The 26,282-nt window shown below is 56.9% G+C and overlaps 1 protein-coding gene across 4 annotated transcripts; it reads right to left on the bottom strand.

Moving 5' to 3' along the window:
- Positions 1–1,874: 1,874 nt before the first annotated feature.
- On the bottom strand, positions 1,875–18,114 carry CHST1 (carbohydrate sulfotransferase 1). Of its 4 annotated transcripts, none has more exons than XM_044259148.1 (4): positions 18,026–18,114; positions 5,984–6,105; positions 5,213–5,309; positions 1,875–4,029 (listed from the first exon to the last, which is right to left on the bottom strand). In XM_044259148.1, the coding sequence occupies exon 4, from the start codon at positions 3,985–3,987 to the stop codon at positions 2,752–2,754; it is 1,236 nt and encodes a 411-aa protein (XP_044115083.1). In that variant the 5' UTR covers positions 3,988–4,029; positions 5,213–5,309; positions 5,984–6,105; positions 18,026–18,114; the 3' UTR covers positions 1,875–2,751. The 4 variants fall into 4 exon arrangements, with proteins under 4 accessions (XP_044115083.1, XP_044115081.1, XP_044115082.1 ...); XM_044259146.1 differs by having other exon boundaries at positions 5,984–6,311; XM_044259147.1 differs by lacking the exon at positions 18,026–18,114 and adding an exon at positions 10,527–12,276 and having other exon boundaries at positions 5,984–6,311.
- Between the last annotated feature and the right edge of the window lie 8,168 nt (positions 18,115–26,282).

A 26,282-nucleotide genomic window follows, 5' to 3' on the forward strand; every position in this document is an offset into this window, starting at 1 on the left:
AGCACCACCTCAAAGAAGCCCTCCCTGACTTCTCTAAGCCTCTAAGACCAAAACACACGTCAAATGACACCGTGAGGCCTAGGAAAAAGCCTGTGCCTTATTACAGTGGCCTTGTGGTTTCTAGGACCAAATTCCTACGGGACCCAGCCCTGTCTGTTTGGCACACACCTGGGGGCATGTGCCTCACCAGTGCTGTACCCATCTTTTTATCTGTTTGCCTCCCACGAGACAGTCTTTCTTGAAGGAGTATCCATAACCCCAGGGTCAGAAATACGTGAATGAGTGATCCTATCCCTGAACAGGAGTTGACTCTAAGGCCCCAGTCTATGTCATTAACGCCATCTGTCATGGCAGTTAGGGGGCCAATAGCTCCAGTGTCTCCCAGTTCCACCACGAAGCCACCCACCCGGAGGAGAGAAGCGTCCCATCTCCAGGACGGTCCAAGACAGGGCAGTGGGCAAGTAAAGAGCAGAGACCTCCCTGGGAAAGAAGCACCACAGTACCATTTTCTGTTAACAGGGGAAGAACCGACCTGCTGTGACCTCCACTGGAAGTCTTCTCCAGGGGAGCAGCCGGCGGGGGGGAGCTGAGGGAGCGATCCCTGAGCACTGATGCCAGGAAACGAATTTATAGGTTGCCTCACTCACCACAGGTTGGAGAAGAAGAGGGGTGAACCAGGGGGGGAGAAGAGGGCACCAGGCCCCGCCCACCAGTCCTGACAGACCTTTCCAAACTGTAGTTGATGCACAGGGGTGTAAATCACACTGACTCCCTTTTGCAGAGAGGAAATCTTAAGTCCAGGGAGATAAGCCTTTGACTCATGGGGCCCCCTGAGAAGTCATGGCCACCCAGATAGTGGACTACATTTCCCAGCCTCCCTTGGGGTTACGTGCAGTCCTGCTGACCGGGTCCTAGCCAATGAGACTTGAGTGGAAATGACATCTATCACAAATAGCAGAGCTGTGCCCTCCTTCGTTTTCCTCCTTCCCATTGCCTAGTGAGCCATCTTGGACAACATAGGCAAAGGCAACACCTCAGAATAATGGAATAGCAACAAGATGGAAAGAGTCTGGGCCCCTCTTGTCTGGACACACAACCCCAGGGCCACCGAACCCAGCTTAAGCCAGCACACGCTGTTAAACGAGGAGGAAACAACATAGCCTGTCTCGATGAAACTTTTATCTGAGCTATCTGCTATGGCCACTAAATCCATATCCTCCTGACTCATAGACTATAGCCCAGGAGTGAGTTTCCTCAGGAAGCCCAGGACCCCTGGGACTGCTTGATCCGAGGGACTCTCATTGTCCCAGGACAACAGGCTGTGACCTCTACTCCCAGGGCCAGCTGTTTTTCTGAAATAGCCGGGGAAGTTGCTCCCTTGGAGGAAGCTGCTACACTGCCAAGGATGGGAAGGGAAGTACGCAACAGCTGATATCCCACCTGCACTAGTGGTAACAACACGGAAATACCTCCAGGCCAGCTGACCAGCAGCCACTGCCCTGAGCCACCCCACCCCGGGAATGGGCCCCCTTCCCAGCCATCCAAGCCCCAGACCCAGCAATGAAAGGGGCAACACCTGGCACAGGAAGGGCCCACCAGGACTTCACCCCGACCTCTGGACATCATGTCAGCAAGCCAACGCCACTTGTTACATATTCTGAACATCACCCCTGGCTCTAAGGGGCCTGGTCTCCACCAACTGAGTGCAAATGAACCACTGAGCTCAGTGTTGACAGGGATTGAGTGTCACTAGTTCTGAAAGCCAGAGACTGGCCGCTGAACCCCCGCCTCCACCTCCTTCTCTCATCCCCCAAACCAAAACCGCTTGGCCCCACCAGGCCACCCCTTCAGAATGTCCCACAGTCACGCCTAGATATTATTGCACTCTTTTATTTACAGAAAACACAGATAAAGCATTTCAACGTTCATTTAGCAAACTGATCCACTTTTTTTTTTTCTTTTGGCACAAAGAAATATTACAGATGGACCCCGAGATCAATCAGAAACCCATAAGATTTATCAGCCGTCACTGGTCCAGGGGCAGCCACAAGACTCAGACAGACAGACAGACAGCATCGCCACAGACTGGAAAAAATAAACAAGGTCCACATTCACCTCACAGTAAAAACCTGCTCAGGGGCAGGCAAGGGCAGGCTGGGGAGGGGGAGTGGGTGCAGACTGTTCTCTGCTGGGGGGGGCAGTGGGCACTGGGGGCAGAAGCAGGATGGGGAGGGATTAGACACCATTCATAAATTAGAGAGAGGTGGCCTTTTTGTTTTTACCCTCTTACCTTGTGGAAGTAAGACAGTGCAAAACTACCAGACCCCAACTACTGGGCCACTGGAAATGCTGCAGAAGTTCCGCGGTTTGGGGGTATCTCTCCTCGTGGGCGCCCGTGTGTGTGCATGTGTGCGTATGTGAATGTGTGAGTGTGGTGCTTGTAAACATTGTCACCATCCACGCGGAGACCCAACAGCCATGTGTCTGAATGGGGGTGGGCTGGGGGCTCTACCCCGCTTCACGCCCCCTCTGCCCCAGTGATTCCTGTCCAAGACATAGTGCAAATTTCAGAGACAAAAAGAGGCAGAAGGAGTGGAGGGTGGGCGGGGCCTGTTGGGGTGGGGGTGGGGCGGTGGGAAGGACACAAAGACCGGGCGGGAGAGGGAGGGGGAAATAAGGCAACAGTTAAAAACGGTCCATTTTATCAAAACCGACACCATGTGCCCCTCACCCCCGCCCACGCAGCCCTCGTCACGAGAAAGGGCGGAAGTCCCGCTCCTCCACCAGACTGACGGAGGGGTTCTTGAGCTCCTCCTCCGACATGGCCATCTTGTAGCCCAGCTGCGCCAGCACCCGCTGGCAGGCGTTCTGGGCAAAGGCCACAATGTCGTAGGAGAGGCGGAAGCGCCACTTCTCGGCCGTGGCCGCCGAGTTTCGGACGGTGCCGTATTTGTGCTTGCCCAAGGTGGGGTCGCCCCGCGTGTTATTCTGGATCCAGCGGGCCACATGGCTGTCCAGGGGGATCCCCAGGAAACCGTAGATCTCCTCGGTCTTCTTCATGGGGTTCCTGGCCAGGTCCTCGTAGCGCACCAACATGTACTTGCCCTTGAGCCACGGGGGCCGCATGAGGCCAGTGGACACAGAGTTGGAGAAGTCCTCGCACACCGTGGTCAGCTGCGTCACATCCAGGTTGTAGGGCTTCCTCCCCGTGCCATACCAGAGCCGCCAGAGGCGGTAAGTGTCGCGGAATGTCTCGCTGCGGGAGGCCAGGATGCCACGCGGGTCTCGGACCAGCTGGATGACCTTGAGGTTTAACCGGGGGTCTTCAACCAGGGCCCGAAGGTCGTTCACCTCGGGCACCCGCACCGTCTTGATGGCCACGTGGCTGCGCTCACGACAGGCCTCGGCGGCCACCGTCAAGTTCAACAGGCCGCACTTGCGCACGCAGTCCCCCTCCTCCAGCACCAGGTCGGGGGACCCGGGGGGGTCACACACGGGGCGGGAGCACAGCACCCTGCTGGCCCCGCGGCGGAAGATCCTGTCGGTGGTGTGGTTGACGGGCGGCGGCTTGATGTAGTTCTCCAGGAAGTAGAGGTCACAGTCATAGAGGCTCCTCAGGAGGTCGCGGCTGGCGCCCAGCATGACGCGCCGGTCCGCGGGGCTCTTGCCCTGGGTGAAGCGGGGGATGAGCGTGTTCTGGACGTGGTAGAGGGGCTCGAACAGGTAGAAGACGTCCAGGTGCTGGTTGAATAGCTGGCCCACGAAGGAGGAGCCGCTGCGCGTGGTGGCCAGGATGAGGATGTGGGTCTTGCGGGAGAGGTTGTAGGCGAAGGTGGGGCCCTCCTCGCACAGCCGCTCGGCCAGCCCCGCCTCCGCCAGCCCCGGGCAGGTGTGGAAGGACTTGGCGGTGAAGGTGCGGATGGCCGTGTACTGAATGGCGATTGAGGCCAGGGCAAGGAGGAGGACGGCCTTCCAGGAACATTGCATGGCTGGGCACCTTCATGGGGCTGCTTCTCCACCATGCGAGGTCTGCGGGCAAAGGTGGGCGTCCGTCAGGGAGCTGGCTGTGCCAGGTGCATCACCAGACCAGGGGCCCTGGCCTGCTCTTTTGGACAGGCTGGTTTCCATAGGGTCCCCAGACCTACGCGATTCCCTGCCAGATGCTCACGCATGCGCCTAAGGACTGAGCCGCTTCTAGACTAGATTTTTACATTCTCTAGGGAATCTTGGGAGCTTCTGGGGACCGAACAAATTGACTTCCCACATGCAGAGTTTAACGAATGCTGCAGGGGACTCCCACCGTCAACCTGGAGTTCCTCAGTGGGCCCCACTGTGCAAGAAGCTATATTCCCCAGCTCACACACTCAGCGGCCCACCAGGCCCTGCTTCTAGCCATTCCCCTGCCACTTCCTGTCACCCCTACCAGCTCCTCTGGGGCCCACCTACATCTCTCACCCCCACAAGCAAGCACCGGGCTCCCCATGTGGTCATCTTTCCTCCATCCCCCCACCACCACCCCTAGAAGGAAAAAAGTGCTTATGTTAGAGGCACACCACGAGGATCTGTTCACCTGTACCCACTGGGCCAGGAGAGGGGGACAACTCGTCAAGCCCACCTCCCAGCTTAGGTTTGCCGGTGCCCAGTGTACCCAGATGAGGACCCCTGGGACTCCCAGGGCCAATGAGAGTCAACCGGCCCAGAGAAAGGTCCAGGGGCTGCCGCAAAGCATCCTTTCCCAGGCCCCAGCACCCTCCAGGTTTGCTCCTGGCCACTGGGGCAAGAGGTCCAGGCATGGGGCAGATGACCCCCACTGACAGCAGGTTGAACGGGCTCCTCAGGGACCCCCCACCCCAGCCAGTCCTCAAGGGCCTCCACCATTAGGCTCTCAGCCCTCTGACCACAGGGGGCGCTCAGAGACCCCACTGGGACCCAGCAATGGCGCCAGAGAACCAGGCAGGATGGAGAGAAGAGGACAGGGTGGAAGAAAATGGGCATCTCAAAGAATGGAGAGAAAGCAAGGGTGGGCCCTGGCCGGGGGGGGGGGGGGCGCAGCCAGGAGAGCAGGGAAAATGAAGGACATGCCAAATGTCCAGAGCAAGGGGCCAGTCGGAGCATCGCAAGTTGCCCCGTAGAGAGGCTGGCTCAGCTACCAGGCCCCAAGGGAAGGCTGGGGCTGTTCCCAGAGCGAATACAGACGGGCTCCCCGACTCACCAAAGAAGGGCTGCTCCAAGCTATAGAGTCCGCAGCTGCCAGGTCTCCTGGCCTAGCCGGCAGTCCCAACCTGTGCAGCAGCCCTGTGGCCAACAGACTGTAGAGAGAGAGGGAGGGGAAAGGTTCCAGGTGAGGAGGGAAGTGGGGAGGGTTGGTCTGTCAACATCGCCCTTCCCCCACCCCTTCTCTCTTACACCCTGTGCCCCACAGACTGCCCCCCAGTGCTGGGCGACAAGGGCCCCAGCTGCTCTCCCAGATCTGTCACTGATTTAGGGCTCCAGCTATGCCAGGGACACATTTTATCCCCTGGGATCTGGCCTCCTGACTCCTGAGCCTTCTATCCACCTCCCCCACCCCTTACCCATCCCTTCCTGGCAGGTCCAAGTCCCTCACACCAGGACCCAGTGAACAGGGAGCTGGCAAGCTTACACCCTCAGCTAACCAAGAGTGGGAATCCTACACAGGCAATCACCCCGGGGAGGACCCCTCACATCCACCGTGCAGGGGAGTTGCAAAGAATTCCACTGACCACAAATAACCTGGGGCCTCCCTAGCTGTGTTCGGCTCTGGTGACCAGACACAGTACTCAGCACCGAACCGTGTATGAAACAGCATCAAAGTCAAGGTTATTCCAGAAAACTAGGCCGGAGCACAGTCCTGACTGGTTCCGTGTTTTAAATCAACAGAACAGCCCGACCCTTCAAAATTTGACTTTTTCAGTGACTCCCCAAGAGGGGTTTGGTAGAAATCACCAAGGCAGGGGGTGCTCACCCCAGACCTCCACGTGGAAATAACAGCTCCGTCCGGACAGCCCAGACACCGAGAACCGCGCAGAAGGGACAGCCAAGGAGGGAGGTTCTTCTTCCAACCACACCGGAGACGGGAACAGCTACCTAAAACTCAAAACGTAAGTGGACCAGGGAGCGTTCCCGACCTGGATGCTGTTGGCGGATTCTAAGTACAAACCCAAGACTGTGGCATTATTTCAGTTAGCATCCGTCGAATACTTCCTAAGCCCTTTACCTGCATTCGTGCATTTCATTCCGCACGGGAGCATCACGGGGAAGCCAGGATTAGCTCCATTTCACAGGCGAGGAAGCTGAGACAGAGAGAGTGGGGTGACCTGCCTGAGCTCACGTGCCTGGTTTAACACACATCTCACAGGTTCCCCAGAGCCCACACTTTCCCTCTGAGGAGACCTGACCTTGTTTCTCCAGCTTACACACACCTGGCCTTCATCCAGCTGATGTCCCCAGCCGATGTATAAATCAGCCAGAGAGAGACCGGGCATTGCAAGGGTACAGATGATCTGTAATGTGACACTTAGAGATCCTTTCCTTTGCTGTCTGGTCTTGTTGATCAAAGTCTTGGGGATCAACGTTCATGGCCGGGGGTAGGGAGGGGGTGAACTTGTGCTTTGTGAATATTCTTCCCACATCCCGCTATTTGGCACAGCTCCTTTCAGGGAGGGGTTCGTAGATCCTCAGCTCCCAAACCTGCCCTGCTGCCTGGCTCAGCCAACCAAACACCACAATATTCCTTACAGCCCCCTCTGGGAGGTCAGGGTCCTCCCTTGTTTAGGTGGAGAAACTGAGGCTCAAAGACTAAGCAAATGTGCAGAAGCAAATAAGGAATAGCAGAGACTCAAATCCATCTGCATCAGACTCTTAGGCCAGTGCTCTGGCCCCTTTGCCATCAGCTTAGCGGAGAAGAAACAGAGCTGAAGCAGTCTGGCTGCCTCCAGGAGGGGCGCAGAGGCTGAGCTGAGAGGACAGTGGGCCAGCTGAGTCCAATTTTAAGTTTGAGCCTGTGCTCAGTACCTACAGGGAAGAGTACCACATCACCAGGTGGCGGTAACTATGGGAAGAACACAACCTAGACTCTTGGGAACCTCCAGTGTGATCACAGAAAACCACAGCCCTGTCTACGTAGGGCCATACCACCCTGAACACGCCCGATCTCGTCTGATCTCGGAAGCTAAGCAGGGTCGGGCCTGGTTAGTACTTGGATGGGAGAAAACCACAGCCCTGACGCCAGCCCATCCCACCCCCACCTCACCACAGGGCCGCAGAGAACGCTGACTCCATCAACAGGGTTCGCTGAGGTACCCAGAGAAAACTGCCTCCTTGCATTAAATTAGATTCTCCTGCGAAATGCGGTCCCATCCCTGCCTAAGTGTCCCAAGACAGATGCCTCTAAAGAACAGGTAGGGAATACCATTAATAATCGTACAGATAATACTTTTAAGTTATTTGAGTAAGAGTCCACAGTTGCAATGTCCTAATACACATCTTTGGGATGGACTCTTTTTGTACTTATTCATAAAGATCTGTCAGCTATCCAGCAAGATTCAGGCACTGTTCTAGGCATTATAGATGGGGGAGAACATGAGGGAAGCAGGCACTTACTGGGTATTCACGATGTTTATCCCAGAAGGGATCACAAGTTAGGGCACAGGGTGGGAGTGAAAAATGCCTCTCACCCTCACACCAAGCCTATGTGGTTGATGTCCTCATATCCCCATTTTACAGATTAATTTCCCCAGCTCACACTCCTAGTAAGGGGCCAGAGCCAGAATTCCTGCCCAGGCAGTGTGCTCTGGAGCCCATGCTCAAATCCTCCTCCTTGACCCACTACATTTAATCCCTTCTGGTCCCAACCAAGACAGGAAACAGAAGGCTGGGGGAGATTTCACTTTACTCAAAGATTCTGGTACCACCAGGATTCACCCACCAAGGGGAGCCTCCCTACCACCTCTTCCCACCCCAGCCCAGAGAAATTTAAGGCCAAGATGAGAAACCGCTGCCTTGGCTAATAAATCAGGAGTAAATGAAGGATCTCATTCTAAATCCCTAAGAAAGTGGGGCTCGGGTCCACAAGGTATAGCCTGAGCAAGGGCAATTTGTTCAAAGGCTTAGCCTCAGGCCATCCCCCTGTCTCCCAGGAGGGCAAAGCAAGGGCATGGGAACAGGAAGATGAAGAAAGTCAGACCCTCCTAGAAATGCCCCTGCTCTCCTGCCAGCCTGGCGGAGCCGGGCTTAGGACTAGCCCAGCTTCCTTGGTATGCTGGAGGCATCTGCCCTGGAAACCAGAGGCCCCAGGGCCAGGTCCCGCTGTTCCCAGGGGAGCTCTGTCCACTGCAAGGAACTCTTCAATGCCCTTGTCCTCCAAGCCAGACTGCGAGCCCCACAGCCCCTCCCTGGGCTCTCTGAGCAGCCTTTGGCATGATCTTCCTCCACCTCTAGGTAGTCAAAATCCAGGCAAGCCTTAGTCACAGGAGCTCAGAATCTGTAACTTGTGTTGGAAGCCAGGGATTCAGTGAAGTCCCAGGGGAAAACTCAGGTTTCTGTACCATCCACCTTCAGATTAGGGCACAGGGTGGAAGTGAAAAACAGCTCTCCAATGGGAAACTGGAATTCGTAGCTCAGGGCTCAAGCCACGGAACCACACCCACCTGGGTATCACTGAGCAGGTGTGTGGACCTGGATTCACTAGCAGTCTCTGCACCACAGTTTCCCTACCCATAGAGTGGGTACAACCATAGAGCAGTTGCAAGAATTGAAAGAATTAAAGCATTTAGTCAGTGCCAGGCATACAACGCAGCACAGCCGCGTGCTTAGGACATGGGCTCTGGCAGGAGCCCCACTGATGACCAGGTTTCTGAATCTCTCCGTGCCTCTGTTCTCTCACCAGAAAAGGGGGGATCCGTTTAACAAGGCTGTTGTGAGGACTAATTAACCCAGTGCCCGGCACAAAGTAAGTACTCAATGAATGTACATTGCTATTATCATCATTAAATGTCTCGTCCGCCCGGTGTCTCGAGTAAGCACGTGAGAACAGATCTCATGGACTCTGACGGTTAGACAGACATTCTCCCTGGCTGCGGTGCCCAGACCTCTGCCACGCAGGCCTCTGCTCCGTGCCTTCCCTTCCTTCCGCTCCTCTCCCAGCCCCGGAGCTTCCCGCGGCTGGGCCACCGCAGCGGCTTGCCCGCTGCCCTCTAGTGGTCACATCCTGTAGTACAGCTTCCTGGCCCAGCGTTCTTCGCTGGGTTCAGAATTCCTGGCGGCCAGTGCTACCTGGGGCCTCTGGTAAGGATTCAAGCCAAGGAAGGTGATGTTGCAGGATGCCGTGAAGTGCGATAATACCCCCACCCGAGTTGTGGCCTCTGCTCTGTGCATCCTCTCTTCTTCACCCACACACCAAGAGGCAAGCATCAATGGGCAGCCCCACTTCATCCAGAGGGCCTCTCTTACCAGTTTCATTCCTCTCTAGCAAGGGAAGGATCACTGAGCTCAAGATCACAGGCAGGAACCACCTCTGCATCCCCTGGCCGGGTGACCTTGGACTCATCCCCTGGCCCCTCGCTGGCTTCTGTATTTCCACAGATCCAGGCTAAGGGCCTCCAAGCTCTGACTACTAGGGTTCTCTGATCCCAGGAAGGCCCCATGCTCCATTTCCAGGGTCAGAACCCCCCTGCTGGCAGGGGGATGCTCCTTTGGGAGCAGGAAAGTCCCAGTTCATCTTCCAAAAAACATATCAGGGCTGGCAGCTGGACCCCATCCCCTAAGCCCCAGCCAGGCAGCCCCCAGGGGGCCTAAGAGCCAAGGGGCTCCACCCTCTGCTGGGTTAACCCCTGTCCCCCTTCTACTCTGTAAAACCGCATCTAACCCAGAGCTGTGGCTTTTGCCTTTTGGGGGCCACAGGCCACTTGGAAAGATACAGTCGCTCTTTCCAGAAAGATTCCTTTGTATCCACAACTTTACATACACAGTCAGAGGGTTTGTGGACCCCCCCCCCAAAGCCCACCCATGAGCACTGCAGAGGCTTCAACCCCTTTAACAGCAGTATTCTCCCCTACCCTAAGGTTTTCTTTTCAACTGACCATATCAGAGAAGCCTCCACGGATTTGTATACACGGAATGCGAGGCCATAGCCCAAGATAAAAAAGCCAGAGCCAGAAACCACATGTGCAATAGTAGGTTACTACTTCTTGTTTTTAAAAAGAGGATGCGTGCGAGGGGGAGTATTTATATACATTCATATACAACCACTATTCTGGTAACCCCAGCTGCCCCAGCGGGAGGGGCCAGGAGACTGCAGTGGGAGGAAAGCAGTTCACACTGAGCCTCTCAGTTCTGTCTGAGTTTACTAACTTTCTGGGAGAGAGCAAAGCCGCCCCATGCAAGACCTGGAGGGGTGGGGCACTGGAATCACACTGGCAACTCACTGTGCCTCCAATTCTGTACCCCAGGGCACTGCCAGCCGGCTCTCCCCTCCCCCACCTCCAAGGCGCCAGGGTCAAAGTCACTACCTTCCAGCCAGAACTGGGCTCTGTCTGCTCAGGCAGGCCACAAAGGATGGCAGTCAGCGGGTGCTGCTGAGACACACAGGTCAGGAGCTGAAAAAGAGGGAGACCTCCCAGGGGACAGGGACTGCCAGGAGGAGCAGAAGCCTGAGTTGGGGAAATGATGCCCCCCCGCCTTTTTCTTCCTAAAAACAGCTTGTAGAGCTCTGTGGAGATAGGGAGGGTAAAGAATAAAGTTCCTGAACATGAGATTTCCAACCAGCCTCTGGGGCCAGTAGCCTGGAGCCCCGGGGCTCTCTGGAGCCCCAGGAACTGGAGCAAGGGGCAGGGGGCACAGAACGGGGAGGAAGGAGTTGGCAAACAAGCCTCTGGGAGAGACTGCAGAAAGGAAGTGCTTAATCCCTGGGTCTGCGGTAGCTAGCGGTAGCCATGGCTGACCCACCAGAGATGTTTGTTTAGTTAAGGCTAAAACATGTAAATCAGCAAGGGTTTTTTTTCTTCCTTAAAAAAAAAAAAAAAAGTGAGGTCGTGAAATGAGGCAAGTGAAAAACAAGGGTATGAAGTCTGAAAGAACCAGAAGCTAGGTTAGCATACAAGAGCCAAGACACTTCCAGGCAACCCAGCTGGGTCAGAGCTGCCTGGCTGCCAATGGGAAAAGGGAAATACGTCACTTCATGTTTCACAGGATCCATGAGATGAGAATTACAACATCCGCTCAAGAGATGCCCAGCCATTCCTGGTACTGAATCCAGCACAAGATTTCTCCGGAGGGGTCTGCTAGAGAGAGTCCTGAGCACAGCCTGCCATCCTCAAGAACTCGTACCTAATAAGCCCGAGGATGAGTTTCATGGGGCTGTGTTCCAAACATCCTTCAAGGTGAGCAGTATGCCGGCACATAATTCAGCCAGTGCAACCTTCCAGGGAAGGAGATCCCATTGGATCCAGAATCAGCCTCTGTGGTCCGGGCCGTCCCAGGGGAGATGGGAGGCAATGGTAACGTCTCTTTGGGGTGATGCCCACACAAGTTGAAACAGTGTGAGACCTGCGGACCTTCTCCCGAGAATTTGCCCAACACAAATATGGTGTTTGTATACAGTCTTCAGAGTCCTCGGGTCCCGTAACTACCCACAGATCCCGCAGGCAGAACCAGTAATTCTTTCAGGCACATTCAGCGGGACAAGTTCTCACAGTCGTGGTTCCAGAAAGTGACTGTCCACCAAATCCCACCCGCAGCGAGACACTCGGCTGCCCTCTGGGAGTTCTGGTATCTCCAGAGCAGATCCCTCTGATGTCCACACATAATGACATCAGAGACCCCCACGGGTGCCTCAAGCGTCCTTGGAAAAGTTACCCACAGGTATAACTGGGTGGTGGTTGGGCCCCCTAGCTGTGGGGCTGGACAGCCCTGGGTTTGAACCTCACTGCTATTGCTTGATAGCTACGAGACCTTGAGCGAGGCGCTTAACTTACTCCATAGACCTCAGTTGTCCTCATCTGTGAAATGGGAAAGACAGGCACAGTATGTTCCAAATACTTGGGTTGTGAGACAGAAAGCCAAAAAACATCAAGAAGTAAGCACAGTGCTGGGCCCAGGGCAGGGACCCAATAAGTAAGAACCAGGAGTGTGATTTTCAAGGGCCGCTCAAAGCTACAGACCAACTGTAATGGCCTGAAAATGTTTAAGGAAGTTAAAACAGATGCCGCAGCCTCCTGCCCCAAAGCTGCCATGGCCCGTGTGGCTGGAGACACTTGCTGTCCAAGGGACAGAGACTGCCCCGCGGTCCTGCTGTGGGCCCAGCGGCTTGGCGGGGTCCTGGCCTGACTGGAGGAAAGTTTTCCCCAGCAGCGGGGAGAGGCACTGACCTCCTGGCACAAGGCCCTGGTGTGCCCGGCGCCTCACGGAGGAGGGATGAGTCAGAAGGACCCAGTTCCCTCCGGCTGGTCCTACCACAGCCTGGCTTGTGGTAGGCGGACCCTTCTGCCCCGACACTGGGCGGAAAGGCCCCGGTTTCCTGTCCCCCGCTACACCCCCCCAACCCCACCACCCCCTCCTTCTCAGCAGCCACAGCCAGAGACGGAATAGTACCAAGGCTCCACCCCCTGGATACCGGGTCTTTGACCCATCCTCCCAGCTTCAAGGATGGGAAACCTCCCGCAGGAGCTAATTAGCAGCTGCTGTTGGAGGGGTGGGAGGGGGGGCCCTCTGACCCCAGTGCTGGAGTCTCCAGCCTCCGCCCCAGCTGGCCCCTGGGGAGGTGAGCTGGGCATGGGAGAGGCTCACCTGAGCCTCTCACGCAGGATGGAGGGAGCTGCGGGAGCAGATACCCAGACAGGACCCCAGTCGTGACTGGCATCAAGTCTCTGCCACCTCACCACTTCCCAGGGGGCTCTCCCTCCCAGCTGAATGACAGAAAGGAAGATTATCACGAAGCCTGGAAGAGGTGGTGGGTGCGGACACGGCTGGTGCAGTATCACACCTGACAGCAGCCAGAGCAGTCTGGCTAGGAAAGGAGAGGGAAGCGTGAGTATGTTTCTTGCCCAGAAAGCCCAGGAACGTCCAAATCCTATGTAACCAAGAGGATGCCAAAGAACATCTTTATTTGTACCTGGCCTCAAATGGTCTAGAATGGGATTTAGGGTTTGGGCTCAAGACCAGGATAAGGTCTCCCTGCTCCCTAAGCCTAGAACTGACCACCAGCCCACAGCAGCTTGCACGGACGCCCCTGTGCATGGATGCTGGTGTGGCTCACCCTGTCAGGAGTTAAGGACTACAGCAGGCTCCATGACACAGGTGACAGAGGCTCATAGAAGTTAAGTGACTCACTCCCATAGCTCAGAAGTGCCTAGCAGGGGAACTGGACTCAGGCTACAGAGCACGGTGTGTGAGGTCCTCACCTCTCCCAGGTTCTTCCTGAAGGCTTCCCCTCCTTCCCCCTCCAACCCCCTGAAACCACCTGTCTGAACCACTCCAATTGGGTCTCCTGACTCTATACTACTGCCTTGAGTGGTTAGGAGCAACACAGCAGCAGGTGAGAAACCCAGACCTTGGTCCTGGACAGCCTTACCCTCCCCAGAGTGGCAGGTCCCCCAGGTACGAGAGAGGGAACCCACACCCACCTCCCAGGGCAAGGGAGGGGCTTAGAGGGAGCCCACACCCACCTCCCAGGGCAAGGGAGGGGCTTAAAGGAGATCTGAGCACAGCGCCAAGGCAATCACTCAGTTAATGATACTTCCCGAATGCTGGCTTCAGACTTATCTCTCTTCCTCATCTGCCTGCAGAACCCTGAGGGAAAACAACCAGCCCTCGAGCCTGAGCCCTGGGTCCATCCCCCACCCTCACTAGCCCGGCTGGGGCCCGCAGATACTCCATGGGCACTCAACTCACTGCCCCCAGCAGAGACCCGGAGAAGGGAGGAGCTTTGCCCCGTTCCCCATCCCAGAGGAAGAGACGCACCTCCCCACAATTCCCAGCTCACAGCCTTCCAGCTCTAATCAAGGAGCAAACACAAAGAGGGAATCTCTAAACATTTAGAAAACGCGGGAACTCTGTGCCCCCACGCGGCACCGTGGGGATTTATAAAGAACAAATCATGCTTGACAAACTTGATAGCTTTCTTGATAGAATTACAAGACCGGTAGATGAAGGAAATGCAGGCAGGGTAATATATCTTGATTTTTAGCAAAGCATTTGATACAGCGCCTCGAGTAATCTTACAAAATTAATTCAAACAGACTTGGCCCTCAGCACTTGTCATGGGTCCGGAAGCAGGAGGGGGGGCAGGTCCCAAGAGTCCCGAGTGGAGGAGGCGTGCCCAGGCAGAAGGGGCTGCGGGACAGATTCTGGGAGCGGGGGCAGGGCAGCCCAGACCCAGCACTGGGTCAGATCTTATCTGACATCTTCATTAATGATCCTAAGAGAGGGAGTAAACAGTCCGTTAATGAAATTTGTAGAGGATATTAAATTGGAAGGTGTTGTGAACACCAATGAGGACAGTAAAGCGGTCCGGAGAGACCGGTTGGGGCGGGGGGGGGGGGGGGGGGAGGAAGCTTGGCAGCAAACTGCTATTTGGGGGTCAGGAGGGTGGATATGTGGGCTGGGCAGCACCTGGGGCCACCTGGAAAGCCAGGGGCAAGGGAAAGCCATCCCAGGGCTGGGGTGGAGCTGGGAGCAGCCACCGCTAGCTTGGGTGTGGGTCCTAGGAGCAAACCTGAACCGGTTTTCCCATCTGTAAGAGAGAAGGAAGGGCTGAGGGAGACGGAAGCATCTCTAGGAATCTCTGCTGCTCTCGGAGAGCTGGTAGTGATGGGAGGTGAGGGAGGGAGCTAGGAGCTGAAGCCCACCTTCAGATAGGACGAGGCGTTGTCTGCAGGCCAGGGAGAGGAGGGTGGCCAGGCAGAGAAGGGCTGGTGAAGGAGACAGAATAAGCCATCCCTTAGTGCCCACAATGTCCCCAAGCCATGGCTCTGATGACACTGCTGAGAGCGTAAGGGGTCAGGCCCCTCTCCCAGCTGGCTGGGCAATGACACATGAGCTGGGGACTCCGGCTAGAGCTCCGAACTGTCCAGACTCGTGGAGTGTGCTGGGAACCCTTCAGCAATCGAAGTTCTCACCTGGGGACATGGGGGGAGGAGGGTAGGGTCTCTCTTCTTTCTGCAGAGTTCCTGACCCCTCTTTCATCAGGAGGGAGAGGCATCTCCAGGATCAGGAAGAGCTTCCCCACCCCAAACCCTTCTCTCTATCCTCAGAGCCTGGACCTGTCCTGTCCCTCTCCCTCTGGCCCGATCCCAAGGAAGCTGAGGCAGAAAGCTGCCCATCCATCTGGACTTAGGAGAATTTGTTCCCACAAGGCTCCTAGACAGGTGGGGTTTGAACATGAGCCAGGCCTCCCTAGCACGGTGACGGGCCCGCAGCAACCTAAATAAATGCTTTGTGGGAAGAAGGAATGGATGGCTGGTTCCCAGACGGGGCGGCTGGGGGAAGCTCTTCCGAAGCAAGAGGCCAGCCCTGCCCGAGGTCAAGACCACCTGCACAAGAGGACAGACGCAGGTGACCACATAGGCGGTGCTCCTTCCAACCCCCCGAATTAGCAGTAATAACACTTACTGAACACCTGCCATGGCTCCATGATTACCTTCACAGCCCCCAAAAAGGTAGATGTGCCTTCCTCCCCATTTCACAGAAGAGGAAAGTGAGGCACATGGCGGCAGCGATGAGCCTGGACACCTCACCAGGAGGCCCATGGGAGCAGCAGCAATCTGCCAAAAGTGGCAAGGAAAGCTGAGCAGCTCCTGGGGTGGGGACCCCAGAGGGTGGGGAGAAGCAGCCCCTCCTGCAGGGTCCCTAGAGCCTTGCCCAGCCTCTCCCTGCCCCTATCAAAGGGAGTTGGCCCAACTCCTGCCACACTTGTGGAGCCCGATTTTACTATATGTTTCCTTTCTCCCCCACCACTGCTGCGCTACACCGAGTCCTCAGAACAAGTCTGTTTCCATGGAAACCATACAGTGACTCAGGGCTTCGGGACCTTCTCTGAACCAGATTATGAATATCAAATGCTCCCTCCCCGCACCAATGCAGAGTGAGTTTGAAAAGTAAAGAGAGCCACAGTGGGCAAGGGAAGGAGACAGGGGCGCGGGCAAGGGGAACCCAGAGGGGTACAGGCTTGTTGCCCCTAGATCCATGAGAACCTGCCTTCTGGGCCCCTCTGCAGACTCAGGGGAGCACAAATGTACACCTCCGTTGTCTGCAGCCAGCAAACATGACCCTTACGTCAGCACCAGGGGCGCATCGCTGCCCTTCCTCTGGAATTAGGGCCCTGGGGGGGGGGGTGGGCAGAGAGGTAAGGGGGATCTGCAGCTTTCCTCCTTAGGGCCTGAACATAGCAGAGGTGGCTGAGAGGCCACGGAGGAGGAGAGCTGTCTGCAAGAGGAGCTTGACTTCCAGTGCAGAGGAGGAAACCTCTGGCTAAAAGCATTGCAATATTTAGCAAAGAGGGAAACTTAGATTTTAGGGGGGAAATGTGTTCTGCTTTGACATGAGGAGGATGTGTTAAGTATAGGCGCCAAGGGGGGGGGTCGTGACCAAGATTTCAAAGCCCCAGCAGGGTGAGGGGCGGATCTTTGTAGCAGAGACTTTCTCCCCATTGGCCCCACCCTGGCATGGCCTAGGACAGCTCACCTGCCCCCAACGGAGACATAGCAGGGAAATGAAAATCTACAGTGGAGGGCCAGGCTGGGGATGGGGGGGGGGGCGCGGCTAAGGCCCAAGAGCAAATCCGCCCCCTCCTTTCCCTAGCTGCTCCCTGAAGACCCAGGAGGGAGGGTAAGGGAGCAGGTTGGAGGCTTGATACCTCCCTGGTGAATCCAATGTGTGAGTCATGTCGGTGAGAACACTTGGAAAAAGAAACAGGGTCACGGTGATGCCTGTGAGTGTCCCCAGTTGTTGAGGACTGGAGCCTTGGAACTGCCTGTCCAGGTAAGGTCTCTGCCTAAGACAGCCGGCCCCATAACAAGGGATCCAGAAAGCCCAGAAGGCGGGTACCTGGTACCTTAGCCCCCACCTGCTTGCCTCTTAATACATCGTTCCTTTGGCTTGCCAGAGCAGCTACTTTCCCAGCCAGGGGGCCTGCCTCTTGCCCCTAATCCTAAGTGCCCTCTGCTCCCTGCCCCACCAGCCCTCCAAAAGATGCTGGTCTCCAGGGTCCTTCTTAGGAGCCACCTGCTTAAGTCCATCGGAAGGAAACCTGCACCAGAGGTAAGGAACCTAATCCTGGGAACCCGCAGGCCTGGGATGGGGGGAGGGGCACCCTGTGGCACGGCAAATCGGGCCAAGGTGCCACCCTAAGGCAATCCTCAGGTCTTACCTTTTAACCCCTAGCATCCCCCCATGGCTACTCAGGGCTATTACTGTGAAAGCAAGCAGTAGGTTCCCGCAGCCTGAGAGGGGCTGCTCCCGGGGTCCTACCCAGAGAAGAGCGGGAGGGTGGGCGGTTCTACCTTCCCGTGGGGGGTCTCTGCACCATCCATCCCGCTCATCGCAGAGTGACTGGTGCGGGTTCGGAACCTAGCCAGGGGCAGAAGCCCAGAGGAGCCTCCTGCCTCCCGGCGCAGCCCTGGTTTGGAAAGTTGGTGCAGGCGTGGGATCTCAGGGTCTCGAGGAGCCTCAGCAGCCCCGAGCCCGGCAGGCTGTGGGACGGCGAGCCCCGGGCACCCCCCGAGTGCGCTCCGCAGCCGCGAGGAGCGGGCCGCCTCGGGGCCGCCGCGCCTCTCAAGTTTGCTGCCCTCGCCGAATGGGGGCGGGGAGAGCCGGGGTGGTCGCGGCGCTCACCCGCCACCCGCCCGGGGAGCCCTCCCTGCGCCCAACGCGGTGCCGTCCTCCCCCCTCCCCGCCCCAGCGGCGGCGACTGTCCTCGAGCGGAGGGGCGTCTCCCACCGCGCCCGCGCCCCTCCCGCTGCTGCGGCGAGGGTCCGCTCCCGCCCTCCCGGGGCCCGGCGGGCCCGGCCGATACCTGGTGGGGGGCGCACCGGGAGCCGCTGCAGCGCCCAGCGCCGGCTCCATCCTCAGGTCTGGAGTCAGGCTCGCCGGGGGCCGGCGGGCGGCGGCGGCGGCGGCATCGGCGGCGGCATCCTCCGCCTTCCGCGCCCTCCTCCTCGGCCTCCCTCCTCCCTCCTCTTCCACCGCCTCCGCGCGCCCCTCACGGGCCCCTCTTCATGACCCGGGGGCGCGAGCCCGGGGCGGCCCGGCCAGCGCAGAGCGTTCTCCCGGGCAGGGCGCGGGACTGGGGACCGAGGCGCGAGGGCCCGAGGGGCACCCGGCCAGGGGCCGGGACCCAGCGCGCCGCAGCCTCCGGGCGCCGGAGGAGTGTAGCAGCCGCAGGAGACTCGCCGAGCGCGCCCGCCCGCCCGCCCGCCTTGCGACCGAAGCCCGGAGCCGCGGCGGCGGCTATAGCGCCGAGCGAGCGGCGGGCGCTGCGGTCCGGGCTCCACCCCCCGAAGCCGCCCGCCCCTCGGCGGCCGCCCGCCCCCTTCTCTTCCCCACCCCTCCAGCGCACGCCCTCCCGCTCCCCGGCGCAACCCTGCGCTGCCCCAGCCTCCTGCGCTCCGGACGCCCCCTCCGTAGGCCGGCTCCCGTGCCAATCCCAACCCCCCCACGCCGCACCCCAGCCCCGAGGGAGCCACACCCACACCCCGCGGCTCAGGAGGTGGGCAGGCGAGGACCAGGGCTGCCCGCCGTCACCTCTTCCCACACCCTCCCAGCCCGCCCACCGAGGGCGCTCACCCAGGCTTGCGTGCCCCCCAGGAAGTCCGGCTGGAGCCCCAACCTGGCCCTGGGCCCAGATGTCCTCTACCCCGTACCCAGCCAGCACCACGGAGGGACTCCAGAACCCAGAACGGGAGTCATCCACCTTTCGGGGCCAATACCCCCCCAACACACACCCCTAGCCCGTTCCCCCCAACCTTCACTTCGCAGATGTGGAAATGAATCATCTGCCCTGCTCCAGTTGTGCCTCTTGGGCAGAGTTTAGGGGTGGCTTGGGGGGGGCACCACTAGGTAGATTAGCTGGGGACAGTCTCCCGGCCAGTCCCACTCCCTTCCCATCAGATTGCCGCGGGCACTCCTAGGTGGAAATGTGCAGCCTCGGTTGCCCTTTCGGAGGGAAGATCGGCCGTCACAGCCAGAACCAGGAAACTGAGCACCTCCGTGCTTCGTTCTTTGCACAAATATTGACTGAGCATCTCCTGAAGGCCAGGCCTACATGGGCCCCAGGGACTCATTGGTGACAAGACAAACAGACCCCTGGCCTCTCTGAGGGGAATGGAGAAGCCCGGGAAGCAGGCGGAGTACCACGTGATCAGCGGCTCCAGGGCTGGAGATCAGGGCAGAGAATTCCAGCTCTGTATTGGGCCACCACAGAGGCCTGTTTCCTCATCAGCAGAGGAGTGGGTGGTTGTGCGGGTCCGACCCCCTGCTGCTCCTCAGCTCTTCCCAAAGGATGATCTTCTGAGGCCCAGAAAGGCAGTCAGCTTCCATCTGTATGCCTATCTGGATCTCCGATTTCCAGCTGTAGCCTCTTCATCACTCCCGACTGGCACCAGAGCCATGGAGGATTTAAAAACTCCAGGCAGCCTGGGAAATGTGGGGTGCCCGCTGACTGGTCCAGAAGATGGTCCTCACCTCGTGGGGCTGCTGTGAAAGGTCAGATGGTAAGATGCACGTAAGTACTTGGCACAGTGTGGGGCACACAGCAAGTGCTTAATAATTGCACAATGCTGTTACTGTTGTCGGCTGGTGGGTGTTCGGGGTAGCCATCACTCACTCACCCAGGAGGGGATCATGTGGGCCCTTGTACTTCTCTGGGGGACTCAGGACTCAGACCATCAAGAAACTCTCTCCACCTAGAACCGGATGGTAGGAAGGGTCCCCCCACACCCCACCCCCAGGATCCCACCAGACCAAGGGTCATTTGTCTTGATGACAACTGCAAATTCTTAACTGTAAATTCCTCCACCCACCTACCCACCTAGAGTCTGGTAGCGGATCCCCGTCAAGCCAGGGTGTGAGCCAGTGTGATCCCAGATCACCTCTGGTGTGTTTTCCTGCCTTGCTTCTGCCTCATCTGACCTCCACCTAGCATAGCCAGGAGGTTGGCTGTGCTGGTCCTCCAACCAGATTTCAAGGTGACTAGATCTGTTTCCCATCCTGCCCCCCACAGAGTGACAGTGCTCCGGGATGGCTCACAAGAGTGCTGACCTTCCAGAAGGAAGGACTTTGTGTTTCAAAATTCCATTTGTCCCTCTGTAGAAAGCCAACCTCTAACAACACTGAGCTGAGCCATCAGAACCTTCCCCTTCACCCAGAGCTAATCCCTCCCTGAGACTTCAGCCTGACAAGAATAGTCAAGGTTTAGAGAACACCTTCTCTATCTCACACTCTCAGATCCAGCGCCTCATTTTTCAAATTCTGGTGTATTTTGGGTGGAAAGGAGGGAAATGTACGTCTGGCTGACATGAAAAGATTGGTGGGGTCGTAATGTAAAGATGGAGTGGAATTTGGAACTTTTTTAAAGAATATTTAAACTCTAAAAATAGACATAAGTCCTGGTCTCAAGAACACCAGGATTCTGATTCCAGTTTCCTGAAATGTTCCAATCGATAACAAGCATGCGTGTTTCATGAGCAACCTACTGTGTGCACGGTACTGTGGCAAGTGACATGGGTGGGGGAGAAGGCGAAAAGAGGAGGCCAAAAACAAAAGCAAGGGCCTTTGCTTGGGGAATGGGATCCCAGACAATGAAGTGGGACAGAACCTTTGTGACCAATGTTATCAAGTACACCAGACTTGGAGTTCAGAGGATGGAACCTTGGTGAGTTATTCAGGGAGTGCTTCCTGGAGGAGGCAGCAGTTGAGGCTTGAGGGATGGAGAGGGTATAAAATGGCAAAAGAGCAGAAGAGCCTGTGAGAAGCAGCAGTAGCCAGACTGGGCTTATCTGTGTGATAATAGAAAGGTTAATATTCACGGCTGATGTTTGAGGTCTTACCTCGTGCCAGGCACTGTGCTGTTTGCTTTGTGTGGATTATTTTGTTTAACTTTCAAAACAACCCTTGGAAAGAGGTATTCCCATTCCCACTTTACAGATGAGGAAACTGAGGGCCAAAGAGTTTAAGCAGCTTGTCTGGGTTTGCAGAGCTGCTGAGCAGCAGCGCACACAGTGGAGTGAGCCATCTGGCCGCACCCGGTTCCCCACTCTGCCTGGCCACAGTCAGTCAGCCTGCCTAGTGAGGGTGCCTGCAGGGAAGGGCAGGAGGAGAGGGCCTTCAGAAGCCCCCAGGCCCCCAGAGGGGTTTTCCCAAAATAGAGCCCCCAAGCCCTCCTGGAGGTTTCTAATATTAAACATGTCCTTTCCTCTCCTCAGCAGGCAGGCCCCTGGGGTGTTTGGAAATTGGTTAAGGGATTTGGGGGCTGGAGATTTCAGTTTTTTAATATCTCTTGCCTGTCCATCCATTGGCGGTCTGCGCCACCCACCTTGTGATTTCAGTCTGTTCTAGGAGATTGATGGCCCAGGCTTTGATTTAAGATGTGCCGCTATGGTCCTCAATTTCCCCTGTCTCACCGCTGATGCTGACAAGGCAGCGTACCCCGAGAGGACCGCTCCTGGCTCTTCCCAGACTGCAGGCCTGAGAGCCCGCAGTACCTGTCCAGAAAGTTCTGACCAGAAAACCTGGGTAGAGGTAGGCAGGCCCAGGGGACCTGTCCTCTGGAGCCTCAGTTTCCCCACAGATGAAGTGGAAGGCCTGCTGCTGAGGAGGCCCCTTCAGGTGAGCGTGGAGAAGCCCTCAGAGGCGAGCTCACCCAGTTCCCTCATTTCATAGATGAGCAAACAGAGACCCAGAGAAGTTAGGTGACTTACCTCAACTTCCTGTGGCCACACCGGAAGTTAGTGGAGCCTTCAGTTGGGTCTCCTACTTTTCGAAGAAAAGGTCTCTTACATACCTCTTAGTCCCCACTTCTACCCCCTTCTGGATGAATTCTTCTTCCAGATAAATCAAGGGACCTGAACTTCTTTGTGGTTGAAATGAAACAAATATTTGAGAGCCTTACCTCAGGCCAGGCACCGGCCTGGTCCCTCAGATGTGTATGATCCCAGTGTTTCCTCACAAGATCCCTGTGCTTCCCCAGGCACAGAGGTGGCCAGGCCTTGCCAGCTCCTGGATTCAGAAAAACCACATCATTTTGACAAAAACTCAAAATTCCTGTTCTTGCCCTATCGAGTCCTCAGCCAAAGCCCCTCGAGAAGTCACCCCATTGGCCCACCTTCTGGGGTGTCCGTGAATCCCTCAGAGGGGGGATTTCCTTGCTCCAAGACCAGCCTGTGTGCAGCAGCCACCACTGACCCTCTTGTCATATTTGTCTGCTCTTGCTCTAGAACTTGCCAGAAGCCGTGAAGCTACCTGAAGGAGTGTCCGCACCCCCCGCCCTACTGTCCTAATTATAACTCTGGTGAGAAAGCTAATGTCCAGGTGAAGGGGACTTCTTTTGCCCCCAGAGCCCCAGACCTTGGACAACAAGAGGCGAGGAGACCAGCATCTTCCCTAACACAGGGGTCCCAGGTCCCCAGGGCCAAGAAGCACAACGGCTTAGGGCCCAGGACCTCTAGACAAAGAGACTGTCCTGCTGGTGACTACACCATCTAACCACTGGCCTCGAATGCGGGCCAAGGGCCCAGAGAGGAGAACACTGTTCCCTCCTTACTCCTTCTCTCCTTGGAGCCACTCCCAATAGACAGTCCCTCTCCTTCTCCAGTTACAGAACAAAATGCCCCGAGTAAAGGAGAGGATGTCAACAAACCTTGGTGGAGGGGAAGAAACAGGGAAACTAAGTGATTTACTACTGGTAAGTAGCCAAGCCGCAACACACCAGCTGCCCAGACCACCCTGGCCAGCCCAGGGCTCTGGCCCTCCTGGGCCTGGTGGTTGGGAAGCAGGAGTGTTCGGTGTTGGTCCTCAGCCAATTCCCCAGGCTCCAGCGTCCGTCCTCTGGCCTCACGTGGTCAGGCCCAGGTCCTGCCAAGGCCAGTCTCATCCGAGTCCCCAAAGTTTCCGGGAGGAAGGAGAAGTCAGAGAAGGCCAGATGTCCACTTCCTGCCGCAGGAGGAGACGGCTTCAGCTGCCCTCTGAGGAAAAGGTGCAGCAGAGATGACTTTCCCTATGCCAGTCTGCTGCCCGTTGCCCCACTCCCCCCTGGAGGTCCAGGCTGAGGAGAATCAGGCGGTGCTGTTAGGATCCAACGCTTGACCCAGTGCCTCCCAGAGCCTGCCTGCTGGGGGAGCAGAGATGCGACCACAGGGCCTGTGTTCATCTGGAAACTTCCGCTCCCCTCACCACCCTCCACTGGGGACACACGGCCACAGAGCTATGAGGAGATGGACAGACTGACCAAAGGCAAACAAAGCTTAAGGAGAGCTGCAGACCCTGTGCCTGATCAAAAAACAGGGTGCAGGGGATTATGTCACAGGCCCCGGGACCGGGAAGGTGGTGGGAGTTGGGGGCGGATGGAACGGGATCATGGGCTGCAATTAAAACTCACATCCTGGGTAATTCCCAGGCCTCAGTTGGGGTGTTGCCATGGCAAGAGAGGCTGGCTGAGAGAAGACAGGATCCTGGGAGGGCTGGGCTCCCTCCACTGCTCCTACCCACAGAAGCCTCGGCCTCTGGATCGGACAGTTTGGACTGGGTGCGTGGTCCAGCTGAGAGCTGGCGAGGCCCAGGTAGAGACCTAAGCTCTGTGAGGCAGGTGCCCAGGCCGGCAGGGATGAGGAGGAGAGACGGTATCTGAGCCCAGGGAGCAGCTAATGTGTGCTGGGACTTCGGGAGGCCACCAGGAATCTAGCCCAGACTCTAGGGACATGGGCTGCCCAGAGGGGCCAGGACCTCCAGTCAGGTTTCTTACTTGAGGCAGGAGGAAACCAAGACCCCAGAAAGCCTGATACTTGCCTGGTAAACCCTTGCTCCTACCTTCCAGGATCCCCCCATCCCCTCACTTGCCTCCAGGTCAACCCCTCCCTGTTCTGCCTCGGGTCCCCGTAGCCCTCACCTGCCCTCATCCTGCACCCCTCAATACCTTTTGCTCATGGGAGGTCACCTCATGTTGGCCCCCAAGGCAACCCCCCTCCCCGGCCCTGGATGGTGCTGAGAAAGTAGCAAGTCCTTCTGGCACATTCCCTGCTGGCAGATGGTGAGGGAGTGAGCTCTGTGCCGGATCTCACAGACAGCATTAAAGGGCGTAAGGTCAAGACGATAGGTGCCAGGACCATCACTTCTGAGGAATCCTAGAGAAACTCCGCAGGTAGGTGGACAGACTTGTCTTGGATGCTAGCACACAGAAATCCCGCACTAGGGCGCCTGGCCCACAGGCAACCGCAGTCCTGCATCCTGGACCAGTTCCTGGGGTGTGAGCCACCTGGCAGCGGAGGCCTGCTTCTAGATGGTTCCCTGTAGGCCAGTTCATCCCCAGACCCTCAGGTCCCCCACATTCATGCATACCAGGAGGGAAAAAGGGATAAGCAAGCATTCAATGCCCATTTCCCTTTTCTCACCTTCTCCCCATTCCTCATATGCCCCCAACCTCTCAGAGCCAAGGTCACCGTGTACATCTGCAGATGCCCTAGGCCCTGGCATTCCAAAGTCAGGAGGCCAAGTAGAGAACGAGAGGCATCCTTTGGGCTCCCCAACCCAGGCCTGGGTCAAACGGAGGCTCTTTCCCTCCTCCATCTGGGGAAGGAGGGGAAGTGGGGATCCTGCCAGGTGTGGTCAGCCCTTGGTCAGGGGCCCATGGGCACCTCCCATTGGACAGCCCAGCCCTGGTCAGTGCCACACTGCCTGGCTCTGGGAACTCAGCCCCAGAACAATGGAGCCATTCACACAGCCTGAGCTTTGCACAATGACCCTCTTGGTCGATCTCCGTGGCTAGACGGTATGTGAGTGAGGAGGAGGGTGTGTGTGTGTGTGCGTGTGTGTGTGCGCGCGCGAGCGCATGCGCGCAACAGAGACAGACAAACAGAGAGACAGATAGATGGAGAATCTGAAGGTAACTGGAGAGCCCAGGCAGAGGTAGAAGAAAGAATACCGACCAGGACATCCATCCTCTGTTGGACAGTTACTGTGCCGGGAAAGTGAATCAGTTCCAACACTATACCCATTTTAAAGATAAGGAAACTGATGTGAGGTTGAGAAGTTAGCAGTTAGAATAATGAGAACCTTTAGGCAGGCATATTGACTGGGAAGCAGCACAAGAAACTTTTTGGATGAAGGAAAGTCCTCTGCGTGGCCATCACCTGGGTGTATACATATGCGAGTGAGCATTGACGGGCCACTGAAGACTTCTGCGGTTTGCTCTATGTAAATTAGATTTCGTCTTTTAAAAGTGACAGTACAGCCAAGAAGGGGGCATTACCCAGCCATAATTAAAGACTAAGGAAGCTCTTTGTATACTAATACAGATTGCCAAGATAACACTGTTAAATGAAAAAGAGCGACGTGCAAAACATGATTTTCCAGATAGTGTGCAAACCCAATTTAAAATACGCTGCACATCTGCTTGTGTGTGTTTAGATCATCTCTGGAGAGACACACAGAAACCATGACTGCCTTGGGGAAGAGGAATCACAGTGCTGGACACACAGGCTGGAGGAAGCCCTTCCACGAGAAACCCTTCCCTTAACCCGGAGGGAACCACTTCTTCAAAATCAAGCACCCAGCAAAATTAAACGATACAAATCCGTCAGAGCTGCCGACTCCTGAGCCACCACGCCCACTGCTTCAATGCGTTTAATTCCAAAGTCAAAGAGTTCCCCTCCCCTTTTCCCACACGTCTCCATCCTGCCTCCCCTCCAACCCTGCCAGACTGCCCCAGGCTGTGGCGGCCCCTCTAGGAAAAGTTCATGGCTGGGCTCCACCATGGACCGTCCAGAATCTTCTGTGGCTTGAGAGTCAGGAGGCTAGCTGAGCTGGGCATGCCCAGGAGCAACTGATGTCACAGAGCCCAGCCCCCCCACCGGCCCCGGAAGGAAGCTGGGTGCTGCAGGCTTGCCCTCCAGTTGAGGGCAACCATCCAGGTCCCCCACAGCCCCCTCTCCTCACTCCCCTCTCCTCACTCTGCTGTCACTGCCTTGTGGGCTCCCCTCCACGGCGACTCCAGGCAAACCCAGGAAGGCCCAGGCCGAGGCAGCCAACAGGTGCATCCAGAACACTAGCCCAACTGGGCTGGG

Source organism: Neovison vison, chromosome 7 (genome assembly GCF_020171115.1).
Source record: "Neovison vison isolate M4711 chromosome 7, ASM_NN_V1, whole genome shotgun sequence".
NCBI classification, from domain to species: Eukaryota; Metazoa; Chordata; class Mammalia; order Carnivora; family Mustelidae; genus Neogale; species Neogale vison.